Raw genomic sequence first — 21,209 nt, forward strand, 5'->3', positions numbered from 1 at the left:
ACTTATTTCTGAATTTCACTACATTCTTCACATGGTTTTTAGTCATGAGATTTAAACAAATAATTTTACGAGTAAATACATTATGCGACGAACTTAGGTTATTCTGCATGCAAAAAATTGTTAATTCAATTTCAGCTTGTATTTTCGTGCGGCGTTTTAATATGGCGACATTAATCGTGACGTGAAAAACTTCGATTTAATGTCTGTCTGTTTCTATTTTCTTCATCAGATGCCCGGCGGAGGTCGAGCGGCATGGGGCGAAACCAGCACAAGCGCAGCGGGCGCCAGACCGCGGTGTGAAGGACCACCACAAGATTACCGCGACTATAGATGTGTTACGTGGCATTTAGAACCTACCGTGCGGTAAGCATAAAACATTTTATTGATCAGTATTATGCATCACACTTCATTCGGTGTCATTTATTCCTTAACCTTGTAATGTATGAAATGTACCTTTTTTGTTCCCTTTTTTTGAAATAATATTTTTCTTTACTTTATTAACTTGATGCCACCGAGATTGCTTACGTATCCCTGATACCAATATATTTAACTAGCTGACCCGCGCAACTTCGCTTGCGTCACATAAGAGAATCATAATTTTCCCCGTTTTTGTAACATTTTTCACTGGTACTCTGTTCCTATTGGTCGTAGCGTGATGATATATAGCCTATAACCTTCCTCAATAAATGGGCTATATAACACTGAAAGAATTTTTCAAATCGGACCAGTAGTTCCCGAGATTAGCGCGTTCAAACAAACAAACAAACAAACAAACAAACTCTTCAGCTTTATAATATTAGTATAGATAAAACGTGGATATCGTTGTGAGCTACACATTTGCATAAAACTGATTATTAATATTTTCTATTAAAAAAAGTTTGTAACTGTTTGTTTCCCCTGAATAAAAAATAAACGTTCTGGTTTATTCTGTCACTAGTTTGCAAAGATTGCAGTTTTTTATTGTTGAATTTTTTGAGTTGTTCTTAAAAAAATGTCTTAGTTAATAGTTTTTTGGTTTAAATCCATCCATACATCCCGACAAACTTTGATGTTAAGTTTTATAATCACAATATTTATCAGAAATCAATGTACGTTTGTGCTCTACATCTTGTAAGAAACAACGACAAACTATTCTTCTCTTCTTCCAGATTACTATCCTGGGCCGGCAAATCCATAGAGCCTTACGGAGTAGACTACATCCTTCAAAAGCTAGGATTCAGCCACGCTCGCACCACCATACCCAAGTGGCTACAGCGCGGGACCCTGGACCCTCTCGACAAGCTGCTGTCTCTCGTGCTACTGCGCCTAGTGGCCATTGTACCGCACAAGTGATATACCGCCAATGTGCCGCAGTAAGGCGCTTCAACACGTATGTTTTATGATTTTAGACTCTAATTGAATGGAAATACGGTTGACATTGCAACAGTAGAGCTGTTTTGAAACAGTGAGTGGTAAAGTTTTGTGGGATAATGGACTTTAAATGAAGGTAGATAAAGTTGTAATTACTATGAATGGACCAGCTGCAATTCTAGACAAGTTGAACTCTTGCTAGTACTTAGCTAGCTTCATTATGCCCCATAAATATTTTATACTGAAAATACACAGCGAAGTGAAAATATCATTATCACAAGTAATTCTAATATGAATTATAGTTCTGTGTTATTGGAAATTAACATAATAATACCCTTCTTTTCGTCGGGGGTTAAAACATAAATATGAGTAAAAGAATATGACATTGTTTTATGATTTGGAAGCGGTTGGTGGAAGTTGAGGTTACGGTGTATTCAACTCTAAATATATTGAGATAAGGTTGAAATTATGATGGACTGTTTTGTAGGGAAAGATCTTTTGTATGAGTATCAACTGATGTTGGAAATTATATCATAGTAGAGTAGAGTTCTATTTTCTATGATAAATGATTGTGAGCTCTAAATACAATACTATAAGGTCCAAAATACAAAGGAAATGGGACTAGTACTTTAATAGAGAGTTTTAAATAATGGACTTTATTATCTTGACTTATGAGGTCTAATTTAATTTGAACAAAGAATATTGGATTTTATCTTGTTCTTGATTTTTTGGCAGCTATTATGATTTAAACCTGGTTTTAGAATACCGACATCTAGCGAAATTTAACGAAAACTATTTACGAAATATTCGACAATTGCGATTTTATGAACATTCCCGTGCGAAGGTTTAAAATGGACTGTATTTTAAGGGGATAGGGTGTAAATTCAAAAGAATGAGCGTCGTTTAAGTTCTAACACTACGTGAGGATTTTTTAGCAGTTTTAATGGCATTCACAAAAAAAAAACGAAAATCGATGTCGAAGGGTTAGTCACTTTTTTTTGTTTTTATACATTTTATTTAAGGGTGTCAATGCCTTTTTGGCCTTAGTAAACCTTTTAAGATGAGACCTGTTCTACGGAACAGTGCGTAAGTCAGTTCCGGGTATAGTCTCTCCTGAAAAGTTGCTATAAATGACTTACCTAAAATACTGTAGATTACTATATAGCTCTCTTTACCGTGCATAAGATCCCTTGTGCATCTTACTATTATGACTTACGTAGTGATAGAACTTAAACGACGTTATAAGAAAGGGTGACGGAAAATGTAGGTAACTGTGAATCGAAGATGGCCTTTGGTGTGTTAGTAAATAAAGTAGGAAAATTACAGTTTTTACTATATACCACAATGTACAGCGCGATTTACACAGAAAGCGGATGCGTAGCGGGCGCGGGGCGAGACACGAGTACGGCCGGGATAATTACTTGTATTATCTAATTGTTCTTGCGCCCATAGCCAGTTGCGGTCACCGGTCGGTAGACGATCTGTGCGTTAAGCAAACTTTGCCGCGGTAATTCCATAGATGGGTAACACATTTTTATTTCTTAATTCGTCTGGTAGATTTAAAAAAATATCTAAATATATGATATACAGGGTGTAAACGACAGCCTACCGAAAACGAAAAAAAATGACTTTAGACACGATTCTGGTGCTTATGGCGTTGAAAATTTTCATCGGTTTTTTCTTGATTTTTCCGATTTTTTATGCGTTTTTTTTTATTTTTTCTGGTATTATTTCGTTAATACTAAACAATGCAACATGAATATGAAAAAAAAAACCGTCATATTACTGTTTTTCACAAAAAACAGCAATGGATTAAAACAACGTATAAATTCGCTATCAGCTGTTTAGCCAACGACACCGCGCCGGCGGCGGCCGGCCGCGACGGTCGACGTCACGCCGCTTACCTACGCGCGCCACACAGACACGATTACGCACACAGCTGTCAACCTCACACTCACTAGTATGCAGCGTTACTTAGTATTTGTTCTATGTTAAAAATGAAAATTACATAATTATCCCGCTCTCCGATAAAAGGTAAATTCATAAGATTTAAAATATGTGATATCTTATTATTACACGTACAAATACATACAGAACAACAAAAAATCCTATTGATATTCTTTAGCGCTATAAAAATCTCTAATAAACAATTTAACATGTATTGTCGCTTTGTTCCATTTGTTCTTGCAAAATTCTATTCGATATTTACACGCTCATTCATACTTCATACAAGCGCGGTGCGACTCGAAAAGTAGATGGCCGTAGTGACGCGTGACGACCGCGACCGCGCGTGAATGTTACATAGATGGGATGCGGCAAAATGGATGCTAAGTAATTCTCCGGGGATTATGAATTATGATAAGTTAGTTTCTCTGATAAGAATATTAATGGATATTGATTGTTATCATTGTTATGTACCTACATTTTTTATGGTTTAATTAAATAAACGTTTCGTGTTTATTTTATTTACTTTAAGCTGATTTTATGTTATAAATATCAAAGTTTTTTAAACTTACATCAATAATGTTTGTAATGTTATTTGGTATTTGAATAAAACTACAATGCAACCAGTAACAACTGTGACAAGTAAAAATAGTAATGCCACATCAATATTTTATTGAATCTAATCTCTCGCTGGGATCCTAACTCGTCGCTCGTCACCAAATCGGCGGCGCGCGCGCGGACGGCGCGGAGGGAGCGGGTGGCGCGGGCGAGGGGCGGCGCGAGTGAGCGGAGAGGCGCCGGCGGCTCTCTTTGATTAATAGTTCGAGCAATTCGCTCGCGGAAGACGGAAGCTCTTCACCGGTGTCGTTCGTCATATTCGTCGTGTCGCGTGTGAACTGTTGTTTATTATTACTTGTTATTGTCCCAGTTTTGAGTTGTTAGTGTTTTTATTGTTATTATTTTTGTTGTTATTGTTTTCGAAGTGCAGTTGTGTTCGTAAATAGGAAGAAATGTTGATGTGTTATGTATGGTGAAGCACGTGGAAGTGCACGGCGTGCTCTGCACCTGTACGTCCGGATCCAAAGGTACTCAAACTCTCGCCATACACCAGGTATTTGCGTGTTGATAGACATTGATAACAATTTGTTTTAGCACTTCCTTATTATTGGTTACGTTTTGCTATTATTGTTTGATTTCACGTAAGCCAAGTAGGTACCTACCTACTTACAATTTTACTATGAGCTATTGTAACATACGGGCCTACTTACGATACCATAAACGATACATAAGATTGTTATCTAATGATAGCGTTGCATACTAGTGAGCGCATAGACGTGGTGGTACGCGTATGTACCTACGACGCGTCGCGACATGTCGTCGCTCAGCGCGCCGCCGCCGCCAGAAATCTCGTAGGCATGCGCGGAGATACATCGCGTTGTTCACTATACATTGAACGCTCAAAAATGACTAACTCGGGAACCAATCATTTCCGAGAAATATCGTTGGAGTAAATTTCGCGCATACAGTGTCACAAACTTACCAGTAAAGTTTTCGGTTAGCTGTCATTTACACCCTGTATTTTTTTTGTACAAAATCAAATAATTACTGCGATACATTGATAAGTAAAGTTGCATGACGTCACGGTAGAGTAGGAAATGTACAACAAGGTGACGTCACTAGCCTCCACTCCGCAACTTTTAACTAAGCCACTTTAGAATGTTCAATAAGTGACAAATATTTTTTTATTATCTGACAGATGGACTTTTTAGAATTTCTAGTTTTTTTTACCTGTCTATTAGACCTGCCATGCTCCCGTCCTAACCTGCGCCCTATCGCAACCACTGTCTGTGCGAATTGCACTTAAATGTTAGTCCAAAAAAGAATATATTATTCTTCTCTGTATAGTAGTTTAATGAGTTCAAAAACTCGATGTTTGTATGAATGAGATTATTTTTATTATGAGTGAAGAAGTGATGGATCGCGTTGTATATGATACTATCCTGCCTAGTTGGTGTATATCCATAGATTAACTTGACTGTGAGAATTAGTTGTTTTACTAAATAATTAAATTAAATGTCTAGACAGAATCAACAATGCCACTAAAGGAACTAAATTAAATGTGAAGACGGGAACAACAATTTCTGATTAAAAATTTTGTACAGTCATCAACATACATCCTGAACAAATTAATAAAATTATTGTTGACAAAAATATACGCTTATATATAAGCAAAGTTATGCTTTGTTGAAATACCATATAATTATAATTTCGCAGTTTTGAAGTAAAAGCGTAACAGACAGACGAAAACAGACGTTCATTTTAAACTATAGTATAGTTAGTAATAACTAATTCTCATAGTCAAGTAAGTAGGAAGTTATTTCAATAAATGTCTTTATAAAATAGATAAATATGTAATCCAAGTTGTTTGTCCTTCTCTGTCATTCCCTTGTCACATAGCGTTGGAAGAGGATAGATATATAATTATAAAAGTACAATGAGTATACCCCCAGTTTGTACCTTATTTAGTTAGATGTAAATATTTTGTTGTTCGTTTCAAGATATTATTGTCTTTAATGAAATTATTTTCAGAAATACATGAGTATAAATAAGTATATCTAATGGCATAATTTAAAAGAATTGCCCGAAAACTATGTTACTTTTTAGTTTTTAACTTTGTCAAATATAACTTATACTTATTTATGCTCATGACTTTACTTCTCACAGAAAAATAGCGAAGGAGAGGAGTGAATAAAAAATAGTTTCATTTTATGTTAAAACGTGTTTAGTTAAGCTGTACTCAACCGTTGCTGCACTTTTCAATAAAATATTTTAAAAAATCTATTGAAAATAAAACATTGAAAAATTTATCTGCTAAAGAAATGTTTCTACGAAGATTAAAAATAGTAATTACTCCTTTTCATAACTGGCAATACATTACTCATTTCAGCTAAAATGTTGCCAGACTGTTTCTTGAAATAATACAGTAAATGGTTGAGTAAAGTTGCTTTAGTTTTGTGCCTTAATTTGTAAATTGAATATTAATTAATTACTGGTATTTGTCTGTAATAATTTGGACAGTTACCGAGAGAGAGGTATGTTCCACTTATATTTAATTTTAATCACAAATTAATTTACAGTGGCGGTGTTTATTTAAAATATTTCCCTTTATTTGTGTTCTAACAAATTTTGAAGGAGCTCTTTTTTACGAGTATTTTTTTGTCTTTACTATGTTTTTGCCCTACTCTGATAATTTTGAAACCTAATCTACAAAAAAATTAATTATGATTTAGTTCTCTGAAGTTCTGTTTACTTATTCGGGGCCTCGTGGAGTCTGCTCACCAAAAGTCGACCCGCTGACATATATGTCGACAAATTGATGACAGCGGTTTTATTTCTAAATCAGTATCCATGTCGCTGATATGATTCTTTTAGAATAAAGAGTCGCCTACATTAAGTCGTCGACATTTGTCGGCGGGTCGCCAACATTGGTGGCAAAACGCACGGCATAAGAATTTAATAGAATACGGGAATTATGCGAACGCGCATTTTACCTTAAAATCATTTTATTAAAATACATTGATCATGCAAGGCGAAAGTTTAAAAGTTATGAAGACGCACGACGTATAAAATTCTATTATTTAGATTTCCATTTCATCAAGTTTTTGTATTTAGCCACTGTTTTAAGTTTCATTTTGAAAATCTTTCAGTTTTAAAGGGGTGAGTGGTGGGGATTATGTAGTAATACTCTGTGATTTATGTGAATGCAATTAGTATAAGTTGTGAATTTCGCTTTAATATACTGTTTATCGTATCAGTTATATTATTTAAATATAGTTTATGTATTTCATGATATTATACTTTGTATTGTATGTATTTGAAAATACAGTCAAGAGAAAAAATATGTCGAAGCATCAAAAAATCTAAATCAAATTTATTCATTTAGGTCAAATGCAAAGACACTTATGATAGTCAATGATACAGAGAGTGAATTTACCGCCAGTTCGGAAGGTAGGGCCAATGAGAAGAACTGGCAAGAAACTTCTGGGCTCTCTTTTTAATCGCCAAGTGGTTATTACATTTATATATTACGAATTTGTCTATCACTTTAAAATCATAATCTAATCGTATAGTATAGTAGTTTCATATTAAAACTCATGACTGTATTCTCAAAAAATGTATAATTAATTCATTTATCTATGAAGTTATTTCTTTAAAACATTGACATGTAATTATTTTGTTTTAAGAATAAAAATAATATGTTAGAGATTTTATTATTAAACATAAACACATATATATAATTATTCAAGATTTCTTGTTTATGTATAATACCTTTAAATATTTTATAATAGTGTTATAGCTGATATATCTTTTGCCTCTTTCTACCTAACACTGCGCCTGACCTCTCACTGGTCGTGTCGGATACCCGTCCCACCAGACTATGAGAGTGATGGAATAGAGAGTGTACCTGTGTTTTGTGCACATACTTAGACACTACAGACAAAGTCCTGCACAGTTGGCCGGTTTCAATGAAATTGGCCGCTGTTACATAATATCGGCCAGTTGGACATCAATAATTAATAAAAACAGAAGGTATATAGACTATAGTACTATAATAAAATATTTTATTATAAATATAATAGATATCTTTACTAAATCCGTCTCGAAAACCAAAATCTATTTCTAAAGTACCTTTCCAATGTTAATAATAAAGTTTTAAACATCAAGTAATATTGTACAGGTCATGTCATCTCTGTCTATAAAGAGCGAATAGACAAGGATGGAACATCGACGATGGTAATATTTCACAAGTGGTTGTTTGAAGAATCTGACATTTGTTAGTTCTTGAAATGGCCGCTAGGAAGTGTAAGGTCGTCAGTATACTGTATAATTTTACTTGATAACGCCAATTTTCTATGGTCAAATGAATTTATTTAAAGAATAACTGTATCATTTTGATTTATATGTATGGAAATTCTACCGAAACAACACTTAATAAGGTTTTGATTTAATTAAGTGACACGAAAGAATCGATCTGTAAAATTGAATTAAATTATGTAATAGATTCTCGATACATTTGTCTGTCAAAACACATAAACAGTACAGTTGGTATATAACCAGGTCCTATCACAAAAAATCTAGGCTTTATAATACTGTATATTTGTTTGCATATAGTAGTATAATTTGTAATATAAGAGGAAGGGGTTCCGTTGAGTTGGGCTTCGTTGCATAGTACTGATTATATTTTATTAAAGCATGGTGATTTGTACATAATGTATGTGATAGATATCAATAAATTATTATTAGAAATATATTTATTCTTGTTTATTTTTTATTGTATTGTAGGTTTAAGATCCTTTCCTATCCTATTTTCTTTATATTCCTATTTATCTTGAGATTCAGAATAATAACTTATATTATTCTACTCTATGTAATTAGGTTTGTTTTAATCATTTCTCTCGTTTTACTCTTAGCCCTATAGACAATGTTGAAAGCATTGACATGGGATAAGATGGTGTGGTAGAATTTTAAACTAACTTCAAACAAAGGAGGTTCTTAGTTTGACCTGTATGTTTATATGTTTGTGCGCGATTATATCGCGTTTTATTAAAAAAATATTATAATGGGCATTCAAAGGTGAATAAATAAAATGAAAACTATATAGGCAAAATAACTTTTATATAAAAAAATAATCGAAATAGTGCACATTCAAGTATAACACAAAGAGTATTAACATCATACCAAGTATGTTTCACAAACAAAATAATATCAATACAAAGTTGCACATCAAATATAAGTAAATATAATATATATAAACAAAAATATATTTATTTAAAACTATCCATCGTTGGTTACATAGATCGTTTACTTACACATTGATTTATGTTTAGAAAAAATATGGCACTGTTTCTCAATTTTTAAGAAACCTATAAGAAAGTCGTTTGGTTGATTTCAGAGTCTATAGTTAAATGTACATGTCATTAACTATAAGGCATTCGACAGTCAGACAGGAGTACATATTTATGCGAAGCATTTCTTGTATTCAAGAAGACACGAAATATATATCCAAATCTGCTTAAAACTCAAATTTATAGATAAGACTTAATTAATGAAACAATTAATTCTGCATTTAGACTAAAATATTGAGAAACAGTGACGTAAAGCTGACGGCTATATACATTATTTTTAAGCTCTTGCAGTTGTTACAATTTGGTGAAAAGTTAAAATGCTGAAGCCTTATCTAAACACATAATATTAAATGATTGTATTACATTTATATGGCGACATACAAATGATTATTTATTTCATATGGCGATATTATAGGAATGTTCCCAACTGCACTTAGTTCAATTTTTGTACGCATAACACATTATTTGTGCCAGTATTGGGAATTTATTTATATTTTTTATGAAATATTTAAATGGAGACATGTTACACATCTTAGATTTTTGTTATGCCTATATGTTTATTTCGTTTAAAAAGACTATGATTATAACAGAATAATTCTAAAGCCACATTTATATAATTTAATATCTAAAGCAGCTTTATAGCTACCAGCAAGCTTGAAGATATTGAATTGTCGTTCAAATCGAATTATTGCTCTTCTTTAATAACTTTATTTCCAAAACAATCTAGCCTCGATTGCATTTAGAATAATACATTCAAGAAATCTTAGCTATTCAAATACATACACTGTCTTAATGAGGGTTTAATGAACTTTTAAGTTATTAAATGGCTTATTTGATCATTCGACGACGATAAGAATGAAAGAAAAATGTATATTTGTTTATAGAACTCTTATGCCATGTACTTAACAACTATTATATGGGCAAGTTTCATGTTATCTAAATTATAGACAAAAATGCTTGAATTAAAGCTATAGATAAAAACATTTATTGGTACATCACTGGCCTATTGTTAAATTTATTAAAACTTTTTCAATCCATTCATATAAAATTTCAATTTAATATTCTCTAATATCGATAATCGCAAATCAACTAAACACAGACTGGCCTACACTATGATATTATACAATATATAATAAATAGACGCGGCTTACTTGTTTTTCAGGTTTTGTAAAATAATTGATGCAGTAAAAGAACAATGTTGGTGTTAGGGGCACGTAACTTTTGCTCGATTGTTTGGGGTCTGATTTAGTTTTATTGTGATAATTTTTTGTACTTTTGGGGGGTGACCTACCCCTAGGAACCAGTGTGTAATACCGAAATCCTTTAAATTGATACGTTCACCGTCAAAAATATGTATGTATGTATACACTGTTACATTTTCCAGCATTACATTTTCTATGGCTATGTATATTAACTTCTAAGTAATTTTACGATTATTGCGTATTGTTCGTTGACCGATAACAATGATTAAATTTATATTCTCATACAAAAAAGTACTATTAAAAACGAGACAGTGTATACATACCTCTGCAACCTTTACATTGTTTTATAAATCATAAGTGTATATTTGTCAAGTCCGCCGCGTCTCATAAAAAAGCTAAACTAAGCTAGTTATGTTTAGTTGATGGCGAAGTTTTGCGTGAAGTCGTACTCGATGGTCGGTATGACGGTCTGCACGAACTTGAGGAACACGATGAGGTAGGAATGCACGCCCATCTCACCGCCGCTCTCTGTTACCGTCTCTATTATCTTCTTCATTACTTCTGCGTGCCTGGTAGATTAAAAGTCAATAAATTAAACTGCGACTGTCATGGTTGACTGTGAATAATACAAATTTTCTTCGTACGTCTACTTTAGTTTTAGCGTATACGCGCGTATATGCCTAAACGTATACGTTTGTAATATGCGAGCATTAAAATTATTATAAATGTTCGTGAGTAAGAGCATAAGCAATACCATTGTGATTGAAGGAAGACAAGAAATAGAGTTTTATTCACAGCTTAATTGTAACGTCTTCTATTATATTGCACACGCTATCGCAAGAAAACCAATAGATTTTAACTGGTTTTTTTTGTTAGTATATGACGTCAAGGATAGGGCGAAGTGGAGGAAAGGTGTAAGGAAGGCTGACTCCACAACCGTATGGGACGAATAGCCAGGAAGAGAGAGAGAGAGTGAGAGAGTATATGATTTTAAGAATTACCGGCAAGGATGTACAGAGGCCATGCTGGGTCCGGACAGGTGTGGGTGTGACTCCATGGTGACGGTCTTCTTGGCGTGGTCCTGAGACACGTCCTCGTACATCTGCTCCACGCTCAGTAGTGTGCGATCCTGGAATAAAGACAGATTTTAAAGTTATATACTATCACTACATACTATAAAGCAAAACCGCTTCCCGCCGTGTGCCCTTATGTCTGTATGTATGTAAGTATGCTTAGATCTTTAAAACTAAGCAAAGGATTTTGATGCGTTTTTTTTTATAGATTGGGTGATTCAAGAGGAAGGTTTATGTGAAACAGAAGTTTAGGTTGTTTTTTGAGGTTATTTTTTGTAAAATAATTGTTTGAGTGAAACCGGGTGAAACCAGGGCCGGCCGTTAGTAGTATGCAATTAAGAAATGTTCTCTACTTTCAATTGCTCAAAATCGTGCAAAACAACGAAATAAAGGTAATCCCTACCTCATCGTATCCAATAAGCCAGAGCCTCGGCGTCTGGTAGTACTTGTCGTAAGTGATGTGCAGGTCGTAGGTGCGCGTGCGGATGATCTCGTCGCCGTCTGACTTCGACTTGCTCGATGTCTTCGGCTTGCTCTCCTTGCGCTGCGCTAGGTCTGTCGACTGGAGGAAAATACAAGCGTTAGTTGATATACGAAGGTTAGTTCGGTTCAGTGTTTTAAAAAGTATTCGAAAATAAAGTGATATTCGGTAGTAACAGACGTTTTTTTAAATATAAAATATGTAATTTATTGTAAGGTTTCATAAAAAAAAACGCACGCTATGTACTCTAAAGTAATAATGATTGAAATCTATATTAATGGAGTATATTATGTATGGTTCATCATATTATACAAAGTAACTGAAAGCTATGATATGTACATATATCAACAGGTATACAATGTACTAGAATCAGTGATAAGTAATCAATTTTAACCTTTTGCAGGTCAATAAAGGTAAACATCACAAATTATTTTACATCTGTAGGAACTTCTTAGGCTTAAGTTATAGATATTACACTATCTACTTTGTTGTATTTATAAGCTGTTTGTTTACCAAAAATTTATTGTAGCACAATATGATTGCTCTTACACTATAAATAAGCTTAGAAGATACGCTGAAGCATAAACAATGTCTTAGAAAAATATTGTATTAATTTCACTCACAGGATCCACTTCATCCAGTAAGCCGGATTCCTGGAACTGCTCCATGTCCTCAGCCTCTCCGTCCTCGTCTTCATCATCATCATCATCGTCGTGGTCACCGGCTGCACCTTCACCATCACTGTCACCTGTGTCTGCTGCCTCCAGGGTCATTTCACACACCTAGCAAGGAAATATTTCAATGTTACGTGAATAATAATATGGTAAAGTTACAAATTATGTTATTATATTGATATTAGATGCTAAAGATATTTTCTAATTAGGTCGAAATTTTAGAATTACGTTAGTAGGTATGTTATACCCAATTCAACATTGATAAATCAATATATATAGAACTCTTTCGTTATTACGTGACTGACTAATGGACAACGCACAGCCGAAACTATTGAGCACAGAAAGTTTTCATTTGGTATGAAGATTCCTTAGGAAGTGTATAGGAGCACTAAGAAAGGATTTTTGAAAATTCTACAAGCGCACAACTAGTTATCTGATAAATAACAAAGAAAATCTGTTCATCTATAGACAATGCTTTTTGTCCTTCAATATTGTAATAAACAAGGAAAAAATACTACAAAAACTGCACTTAATTGGCTTACAATCTAGATAATTTAACAATTATACTCTTCTATAATTCCTTATAGTTTTTTTATTTATAACATCATCCTTGTTATTCCCAAAGGTGTTATCAGAGGTGTATAGAATATTCACTTACAGTTTGCTAATTCCACTAAGACTATTCGCACATATATCAGGCACGTAAAATTAATGACATATTATTTACCTTTTCCTCAACTGTTGGTGATCCAGCATTATCATAGTGATGTGTGTCCACCCATCCTCCGTCAGCATCATGCTCATCCTCTATCACCTTCTCTTTGTCTTCACAGTATTCTATCTGAAAGTAAATGTAAAGTAAATGTGTTTTTACAATTTGTCCTTTACAGACCCCTATAGATCTGAACAATCTTAATTTTTATAGATCTAACAATGGCCCTTAGATAAAGCTTCCTAAACTTGGTACAATAGATTAGCAAGAATTTAATCCTACTAACATTATAAATGCGAATGTTTAAGAGCATGGATGTACAAATGTATGCTTGTTACTCTTTCAAGCAAAATTATTTCAAGTGACAACAATACCTAAAAAATAAACCTTTCCTAGCTAACTAACAATTGAAAATAATAATAAACAGCTTAGCTTATCTTGTAGCAAGAAGCTACTGCAAAGCTAGATCATAAACAGAAGTAATTATATTCAAGCATATCATTCACAAGATTAGTACAATGATAAGAGTGTATCTTTCTGCCTCACTAATATTTAACTAATATAATTGCTGTGCATAGCTTTAGTTCTTTTCTTCTTAAGGGTTGTGGGTATGTTTGCAATGCTACCACCTGTCATCTACTACAAGACAATTTGAGATGAGGAAATATAGAAAATGCGGTTTCTAAAAGTCAGCGGCTTTCCTACAGTAAAGTGTTAGTCATTGCTTCTATTGTTTATCCACTAGCCATAGTAAACAAAAGAAAAACTATTTCTATCCAAATTACCTGTTTACACCTCCTATAGCATGGTACATTCCTAGTGATCAAGAACTGTTTATCAGCTGGCAGGTATGGTCTGATCTTGGCCTCTTCACCCTTAGCCCACTGCCAGGTAGGACAATGGTGCACCAGGTGGTCTCCAGCTGCTACAAACTCCTCAGGAGTCAGTACTCCTGTCTCTTGGAACTTTGATTCCTGTAAGAAAGAGTAGTAAAGTAGGGAAGGTTACACTTGAAAATACCCATCACCTAGAAAAATGTAAGTGGTAAGTGGTAAATTATGCAGTTCAAGTAAGAATCTTAACAGAGTCTAATAAACTCTTAATGTTATTGTGTGATTAAAGCAATGAAATTGTTTTGAAAAGGCATTACGGTTTATCTTTGTTTAGTCACGTTACTATAATTTTCTAAAGACAAAGCTCTATTTATTATGCAAAAAATGAATAAAACGCCTGGTTCTTCTACAAAATTTGTCTCGCATTCAGCGATTATTCAAAGCTGTCTTTACACAAGTCAAGCGAATATATTTACATAATTGTGTGCCGAACCGCTGTTTTTAGCGATATCAACTTACAGTAAACAGAGATAACTAATAATATAGCGAAAAGATAAAGATACCTTCAACACCGGCGTCAAATACCCAGCGACTTCAAGCGCTGTGCCCTTTACAGAGTTAATTACACTTTGCATTTTAGCACAATGTTATCGCACAGCTCCAACAATGGATAGTAGTTGATAACTACGATGTTTTATTAATAAAATTGACGACGGACACCACAAAAGAAACTCCAATAAAGTTAAATTGCCAGATTGACACTGACAAATACGTTTCGTTTTCGATAGATGTTGCTTGAGACAGTGATAGCGATTATGATTATTTCTGATAAACATAAATGAGATTTAATTATTTTAATCACAAAATCTTAAATGTAGGTATACTTTATGAAGGCTCAAATTACATTTGCTTAAAATAAAATTAAAATCTTGTTGATGTGTAAAATGTTTCTACGAAGCCTTTAGTATGTGCACTTTAAGTTTCGAGTTTGGATAATCTTTTAACAATCTATTAGCAATAAAAAAAATACTAATAGGTTAAGACAAGATATTTGTGAAAATGCTCAACATTCCATTTCAATTAATTAGTTACGTGAATAGTAACGTCAACGACAAGTCAAACGGAATGTCAATATCAATACACCGTCACGTCAAAACTTACAATTTTCAATTTTCACATTGATAACGCGGAATTATGTTGAATTGCTAATTCTGTTGGAATTCGTACTTTGATATTTTGTTACGCAAAAGTTCTATATTCCAGTCACAATGGAGGACGTTCTAGATGAGATTGTATCTTCGGAAGATTTGCAAGTAATGTATTAACTTGTGCAATACGATGTTCGTGAGTCATTGCATTTTTGCTGATTCTTGTCCATGTTTTGTTGTTTAGAAGTTCGAGAAAGTGTTCCATGAGCAGCTGCACCAGGGAACGGTGACGCACAAGGCTCAGTTCGAGTACGCTTGGTGTTTAGTGAGGAGCAAGTACCCCACAGACATACGAAAGGTAATGGACAACTAAGTCGCATTATTATTTAATCGTGAGATGAAATGTTGACGTCATGTAAGTGCATTGTTCCCGCTGTAGAGAGCTATCACACAACTTTGTGTTCACAAAGAAAAAACGTTGCATTTCTCTTATTCATATTTGTATGGAAATAAAAATAAGTTGTCATTCAGGTTATTTAAAGGAGTTTGTTTAGTAAATGTCTGCCAAAAGCACATCACCAAGGTCTAAGAGGACTTTCGAACTGTCTTCCTTGTGTACAGTATTTAAAAATAGAACATACATTTATTTCTCATTAGTTGAAATCAGGGCATCTACATAGGTGGGTAGTGGGTGTAATGCCATAAATTTGTTTTATTGGTATAGGATTATTTCTTAGATTTATTAAAATAAATTATGTTTTGTTGTAATTTGGAGCCATGCAAAGTGCATTTAACATGTTGTGTAACTTTTTAAATGCTAAATAATGGCCAAAAACTATCTAATTTTACTTAATGGTTTATGTATAGAATAAGAAAATACATACCTAAATAATTATTATGATTAGATAATACATTATGAATGATTCAAACAGAATTGGGAATAACTGTTGATAAATCAGTTACTAGGGAAAAATAATGGTTACACATAACTACGATTCAATAATTATGTTAAATGTATTTGCAGAGGTTTATTGAACCCTTTCTGCTTACTGAACTGTAGACTCACTATAAACACATTCTCTATGGGTGAAAACAATAATAATCTCATAAGCATGTTTGTAGTTTTTTTGATACTATCATAAATAAATATGCTTAAGGCTGACAACTGCTAAGCTTACTGACTAAACAGATCTTAAATATTATTATAATGATTTTAACTTAAATTTTGTTTCATCCGTTTGTACATAATTGTATTGGTTGTTATGACTAATCTATACTAATATAATAAAGCTGAAGAGTTTGTTTGTTTGTTTGAACGCGCTAATCTCAGGAACTACTGGTCCGATTTGAAAAATTCTTTCAGTGTTAGATAGCCCATTTATCGAGGAAGGCTATAAGCTATATAACATCACGCTACGGTCATTAGGAGTGGAGTAGCAACGAAAAATGTTACAAAAACGGGGAAAATTTTGACCCATTTCTCTTAGGTGACGCAAGCGAAGTTGCGCGGGTCAGCTAGTTCTACATATAGCATTAAGATACAGACATCTATAACCTTCATCGTCAATAAATTATTTCCACTTACAACATACCATCATAATAATATTTTAACTGAATTTCCAGGGTATACTCCTCTTAAAAGAGCTCTTCAACTCTCACCCGGAAGGCAAGAGAGACTACCTGTTCTACCTCGCTATCGGCAATGCTAGGATCAAGGAGTATAACAAAGCTCTTCACTATGTGAAGGCATTCTTAGAAATTGAGCCTGCTAACCAACAAGTACTGGCTTTGGAGGTAAGTTGATGTGAAAATTGCTATTATAAATGTGAGTTTTACACATTACATGTAAAGGCAATGTGGTATTAGTTTTTTTAATAGTAACTTCTCAACAAACAACTGGACACAAAGGCTTAATATGAAAATCTACACAATACTGACATCCTAACTTGAATTCAGCTCAATATTTTTTTGACTAGGTATATGTGCCAAGTAAGATAATATTATATCTTAAATAGAACTAGAGGACAAACATATGCAATAGGGTTCTTTGTTTTATCAAATGTAGTGACATCTACTGCTTTTATAAAAAAAGTTAGTGAGAATTTTGTGACTTTCATGAGTTGTTATTTAATTTACATATACAAAGAAAGTACTTGTTATTTGTGTTCAATGTCAAATTAATCAATACTCTCACTGTAGCCAGATTTATTATTGTTGATAAACAGCGTCAAGGTAACACAATAATACTTTTATTACTGTGAATATTCAAACAATGTGATGTGTCATTGTATTATTGTACAGTTTATTTATAGTTTGTGGGTCATAACAACTTTATATATAATTAGTATTTATTCTGAAATTACTGCTTTTTATGTTTCTGGTAACATCAACATTTATTTGGACAATTTCTGAAGGAACATGTTATTATCGAGAGTGCAACCCCTTTAGCTTCCGTTTCGTGTTTCTATACAAATATTAAATCAACTATCAAGCTAATCAAGCAAGCAAGCTAAAATAATTAATCTTCAAAAGTTTACGAAATGAATGATTTCAATGGATACTTAGCTGGTATTAAGCTCTATGGTCTCTCACCTCAAAAAAAAATTAAGAGGTGAAAACGGACTGATTTTATGTCGTATGTATGTTTGAATTAATGTATTTATGTATGTTACTAAGCTCTTTTTATTGCACATTTCCAGCGTCAAATAAACAAGCGCATGGAGAAGGAGGGTCTGATCGGCATCGCAGTGGCGAGCGGCGCCGTGCTGGCCATCGGCGGCATCGTGGGCCTCGGCATCGCGCTCGCCAGCAAGAAATAGCATATGGCCCTCTTGTGAGTACACTATATACTACACTATGTACGAGTCTAAAGCAAAAGTATGTATAAGTAACTGAAAATGCTCGAACTGCATCAATCTCGAGATTTAACCATAACCTTAACCTAAGGTTTCTCTTCTTTAGACGAGATGAATTGAACCTTGTTGGAAAACATCTAAAATATTTTGTGGTAATATATTAATTTCTCTCAATGGAAATGTTAAAGCTACTATCATTTGTTGTATATTTACAGTTAAATATAGCAATAATTTTATTGTCATTTCGATTCACTAAAGTATGTTTGAAAAAGTTGGCAGTATACCTACACATATTTTTGATTTTGACTGTACTAATGGACTGTAGAGTTTAATAGTAGATATTAGATCAATATATTTCGTAATGTGATATGGGATCGCGGTGATGGATATACAATAATATACGTACTATAATCATATAGATAGAGTAATTAAATTATAGATAGGCTTTGATCGTGACACATAAAAAGTGAGTCATTATGCTACACGTAATTAATTACAAGCATCTAAATTAAATTAAACATACAAAATCGCAATGTTATACATACATGGTTTTAGTCGCTAAAACAGTAAAATTACCATAACAAAGTATTTTGCATAATTTAAATAAATACGTACAGTAATTTTATTGTTCTATTGTTAAGTATCAACTAATAAGTAGGTGAAACTGAAATTTAAAAAACGTAAATTTTTTAACATACTTATGTACATAATATTACATTTCAAGTTAAAACTCAAAGAACACTATGCGTAACGTTTCCTACAAAATTCAGTGTAAAAATCTAATATATAAAATTCTCGCGTCACAGTTTTCGTTGCCATTCTCCTCCGAAACGGCTTGACCGATTCTCATGAAATTTTGTGAGCATATTGAGTAAGACTGAGAATCGGCCAACATCTATTTTTCAAACGTCATAATTTTAAAAATAATATGGCAATACAACGTTTGCCAGGTCAGCTAGTATCGAATATATTTTTTCAAACCATGAAATGCCCTTGAAGAATAAATATATTACTAACTAAAACCACTATAAAATAAAATTAACTACAAAATTAAGTGTTACAAGTTTTCCCACTTATATGCGTGCGTATTTTTATAGTGAACGAACACGCGAACAAACAATAAACGTAGTTGTTTTACGTACAATACTGTTAAAACTTAGTTGAAGGAATAAATTCATTGGGTATAAACAGGCGATGGATAAAATTGGTAGGTATTATATTGAAAATGAAAAGAATAAGCTATGCGGAATGTGTAAATAGAAATATCAATGGCTTATAGATTTTTATTAGGGATAAGATTTACTCAACCAATATAAGAGCTCATAGAATTGAATTGGCAGTATATTGCGTTAAGTTCAGCTTAGGTGCAATGCAGACGACAGACTATCCTTGACGCACTTTTTAGTCTGTGAAAATAGAACTTGCGCAATGATATGTAGTAACGCGCCGGACTTTTTGCGCGTTGTGTGCGTTACTGCATATAATGGCATAAGTTCTATTTTCACAGACTAAAAAGTGCGTCACGTATAGTCTGTCGTCTGCGCTGCACCTTAAGCTGATTGAAAACTACTACAAACGGTATCAAACTGTCATCAAGATTTTAATGAGAACATTGAGAACATAAGCTAGGTTTCTTGGCCCAGATATGTTAAGCTATTCGAGCTTGCACGTGCAGTTTTGTGTCGTATATGAGTAAGAAATAAATTCGTACACCAAAATGCGTATTAAACTTATAAGATCATTTAAAATTTTATTTCGACTTGGCGTCGGTTTCAAGTGCCGTTATAATAATGGGAGTATGCTTTACCGAATATTACACATTAATATTAAACAAAGTTTTCGCTTTTATCTCTATTTTTATAGGAATATCATATTGTTTCAGAATGAGTGCTCTGTTGGGCGTTCATTGTTTATTTGCCAAGAAGAAGCAAATAAAAGAGGACTAGAGCCGTTCACGATTCGTACGCTAAAACTCACACATATTATTATTATATATTATTTATGTATTTGTACATTTATATGGGGTGGAATTGTGCATCTTTTTGACTCAAAGATCTCTTTATTTAGTCATTTTTAGCTTGAAAATACCACAATTTATTATGGAAAAGAAAACACTGAAAAACTTCTTATTTTCGTAATGCATCATAGAACAAAATTACCTAAAAGATGCATAAATTATATAAATAAGAAATAATTATAATAAGCAGCAACAAAGACTGGGTAAATTTTCCCACTTTTTCTCTCACTTCTGAACACGTGTCTTCTCTTACTACAAGAGGAGCCAGGCTGTTCAAAAGTTTATTTATGTATTTCACACCTATTTAAATATCTTCCATAATTTTGTCAATTATTCACAGTTAAAAGGCAACTACATAATTTTTCATTTAACAACTATGCATATTGATTAGAACCAGAATCTCCTGCTTAGGAGATCAATGGTTTTATCAAATTCTACCCCTCTTTTTAACAGAATTGGATATTTTTAAGTTAATATAGCACTAATTAAGAACTTCTTTGCTTTAAAAAGATGCTGTCGAATTAAACTCCACCCTGTATAACAAAAAACTCCATGATTTGAAACCAAAATTTTTAACTTTTCGGAACGCTTTTAGATAATCTTATCGATGTGTGTTTTCGATCATAGTATAGTGTATTTAAGACTAAATTTAGCACGTAGTTTTAATAAATATGTAAAGAAAACATGTACTATATTTATTTGTTTAGATTTAGGCATTATTTTACATGTAAGAGGTAAAGAAGGATGTTTGTCAATGTGATTCCATTAAATAAACACGATTTTTTTTGTTTAATATATTTTTTTATGTTGCGCTTCCCTGGATTTTTTAAAATCTAGCTTTCTGACCGCAGCTTTGCCTGCGTGGAATTCCACCTACTTAGGGTGTAATTTGCAAAAATCCTCTCCTAGTACTCCTTTACACTTCCTAAGGAATCTTCATACCATATTTCATAAATTTCAACTTTCTACGCTCAGTAGTTTCGGCTGTACGTTGTCCATCAGTTAGTCACTCAG

At 33.2% G+C, this 21,209-nt stretch overlaps 3 protein-coding genes across 3 annotated transcripts in view; 2 read left to right on the plus strand and 1 right to left on the minus strand.

Moving 5' to 3' along the window:
* tweek (transmembrane protein KIAA1109 homolog tweek) overlaps positions 1 to 8,605 on the plus strand; it is a 47,197-nt gene extending 38,592 nt beyond the window's left edge. Inside the window, exons 50-51 of the mRNA XM_076136664.1 lie at positions 230 to 363; positions 1,149 to 8,605. Coding sequence (XP_075992779.1) covers positions 230 to 363; positions 1,149 to 1,332 — 318 coding nt within the window. The 3' untranslated portion in view covers positions 1,333 to 8,605. The remainder of the gene's footprint in view (positions 1 to 229; positions 364 to 1,148) is intronic.
* A 346-nt stretch (positions 8,606 to 8,951) lies between these two features.
* Atg3 (Autophagy-related protein 3) lies at positions 8,952 to 14,933 on the minus strand. The gene is made up of 7 exons (XM_076136666.1): positions 14,739 to 14,933; positions 14,128 to 14,316; positions 13,358 to 13,471; positions 12,580 to 12,738; positions 11,879 to 12,037; positions 11,404 to 11,531; positions 8,952 to 10,971 (listed from the first exon to the last, which is right to left on the minus strand). Exons 1-7 carry the CDS (start codon positions 14,808 to 14,810, stop codon positions 10,818 to 10,820), a joined length of 975 nt encoding a protein of 324 aa, XP_075992781.1. The 5' UTR covers positions 14,811 to 14,933; the 3' UTR covers positions 8,952 to 10,817.
* A 357-nt stretch (positions 14,934 to 15,290) lies between these two features.
* Positions 15,291 to 20,988, plus strand: Fis1 (Mitochondrial fission 1 protein). Its single transcript, XM_076136670.1, has 5 exons — positions 15,291 to 15,488; positions 15,568 to 15,681; positions 16,947 to 17,117; positions 18,023 to 18,156; positions 20,061 to 20,988. Exons 1-4 carry the CDS (start codon positions 15,444 to 15,446, stop codon positions 18,140 to 18,142), a joined length of 450 nt encoding a protein of 149 aa, XP_075992785.1. The 5' UTR covers positions 15,291 to 15,443; the 3' UTR covers positions 18,143 to 18,156; positions 20,061 to 20,988.
* The last annotated feature ends 221 nt before the right edge of the window (positions 20,989 to 21,209 follow it).

This window comes from Anticarsia gemmatalis, chromosome 3 (genome assembly GCF_050436995.1).
Source record: "Anticarsia gemmatalis isolate Benzon Research Colony breed Stoneville strain chromosome 3, ilAntGemm2 primary, whole genome shotgun sequence".
In the NCBI taxonomy this organism is placed as follows: domain Eukaryota; kingdom Metazoa; phylum Arthropoda; class Insecta; order Lepidoptera; family Erebidae; genus Anticarsia; species Anticarsia gemmatalis.

What these genes read in the sequence shown, in the direction of transcription:
- Atg3 (XM_076136666.1), bottom strand. Translation starts at nt 14,810, where the DNA reads ATGCAAAGTGTAATTAACTCTGTAAAGGGCACAGCGCTTGAAGTCGCT. An exon ending in CACCAACAGTTGAGGAAAAG is followed by an intron (nt 12,739 to 13,357) that starts GTAAATAATATG and finishes TTTCCTTGCTAG; the next exon opens with GTGTGTGAAATGACCCTGGA. An exon ending in TACTGGATGAAGTGGATCCT is followed by an intron (nt 12,038 to 12,579) that starts GTGAGTGAAATT and finishes ATTTTCCTCCAG; the next exon opens with TCGACAGACCTAGCGCAGCG.
- Fis1 (XM_076136670.1), top strand. Translation starts at nt 15,444, where the DNA reads ATGGAGGACGTTCTAGATGAGATTGTATCTTCGGAAGATTTGCAA. An exon ending in TATCTTCGGAAGATTTGCAA is followed by an intron (nt 15,489 to 15,567) that starts GTAATGTATTAA and finishes TTTGTTGTTTAG; the next exon opens with AAGTTCGAGAAAGTGTTCCA. An exon ending in ACCCCACAGACATACGAAAG is followed by an intron (nt 15,682 to 16,946) that starts GTAATGGACAAC and finishes CTGAATTTCCAG; the next exon opens with GGTATACTCCTCTTAAAAGA.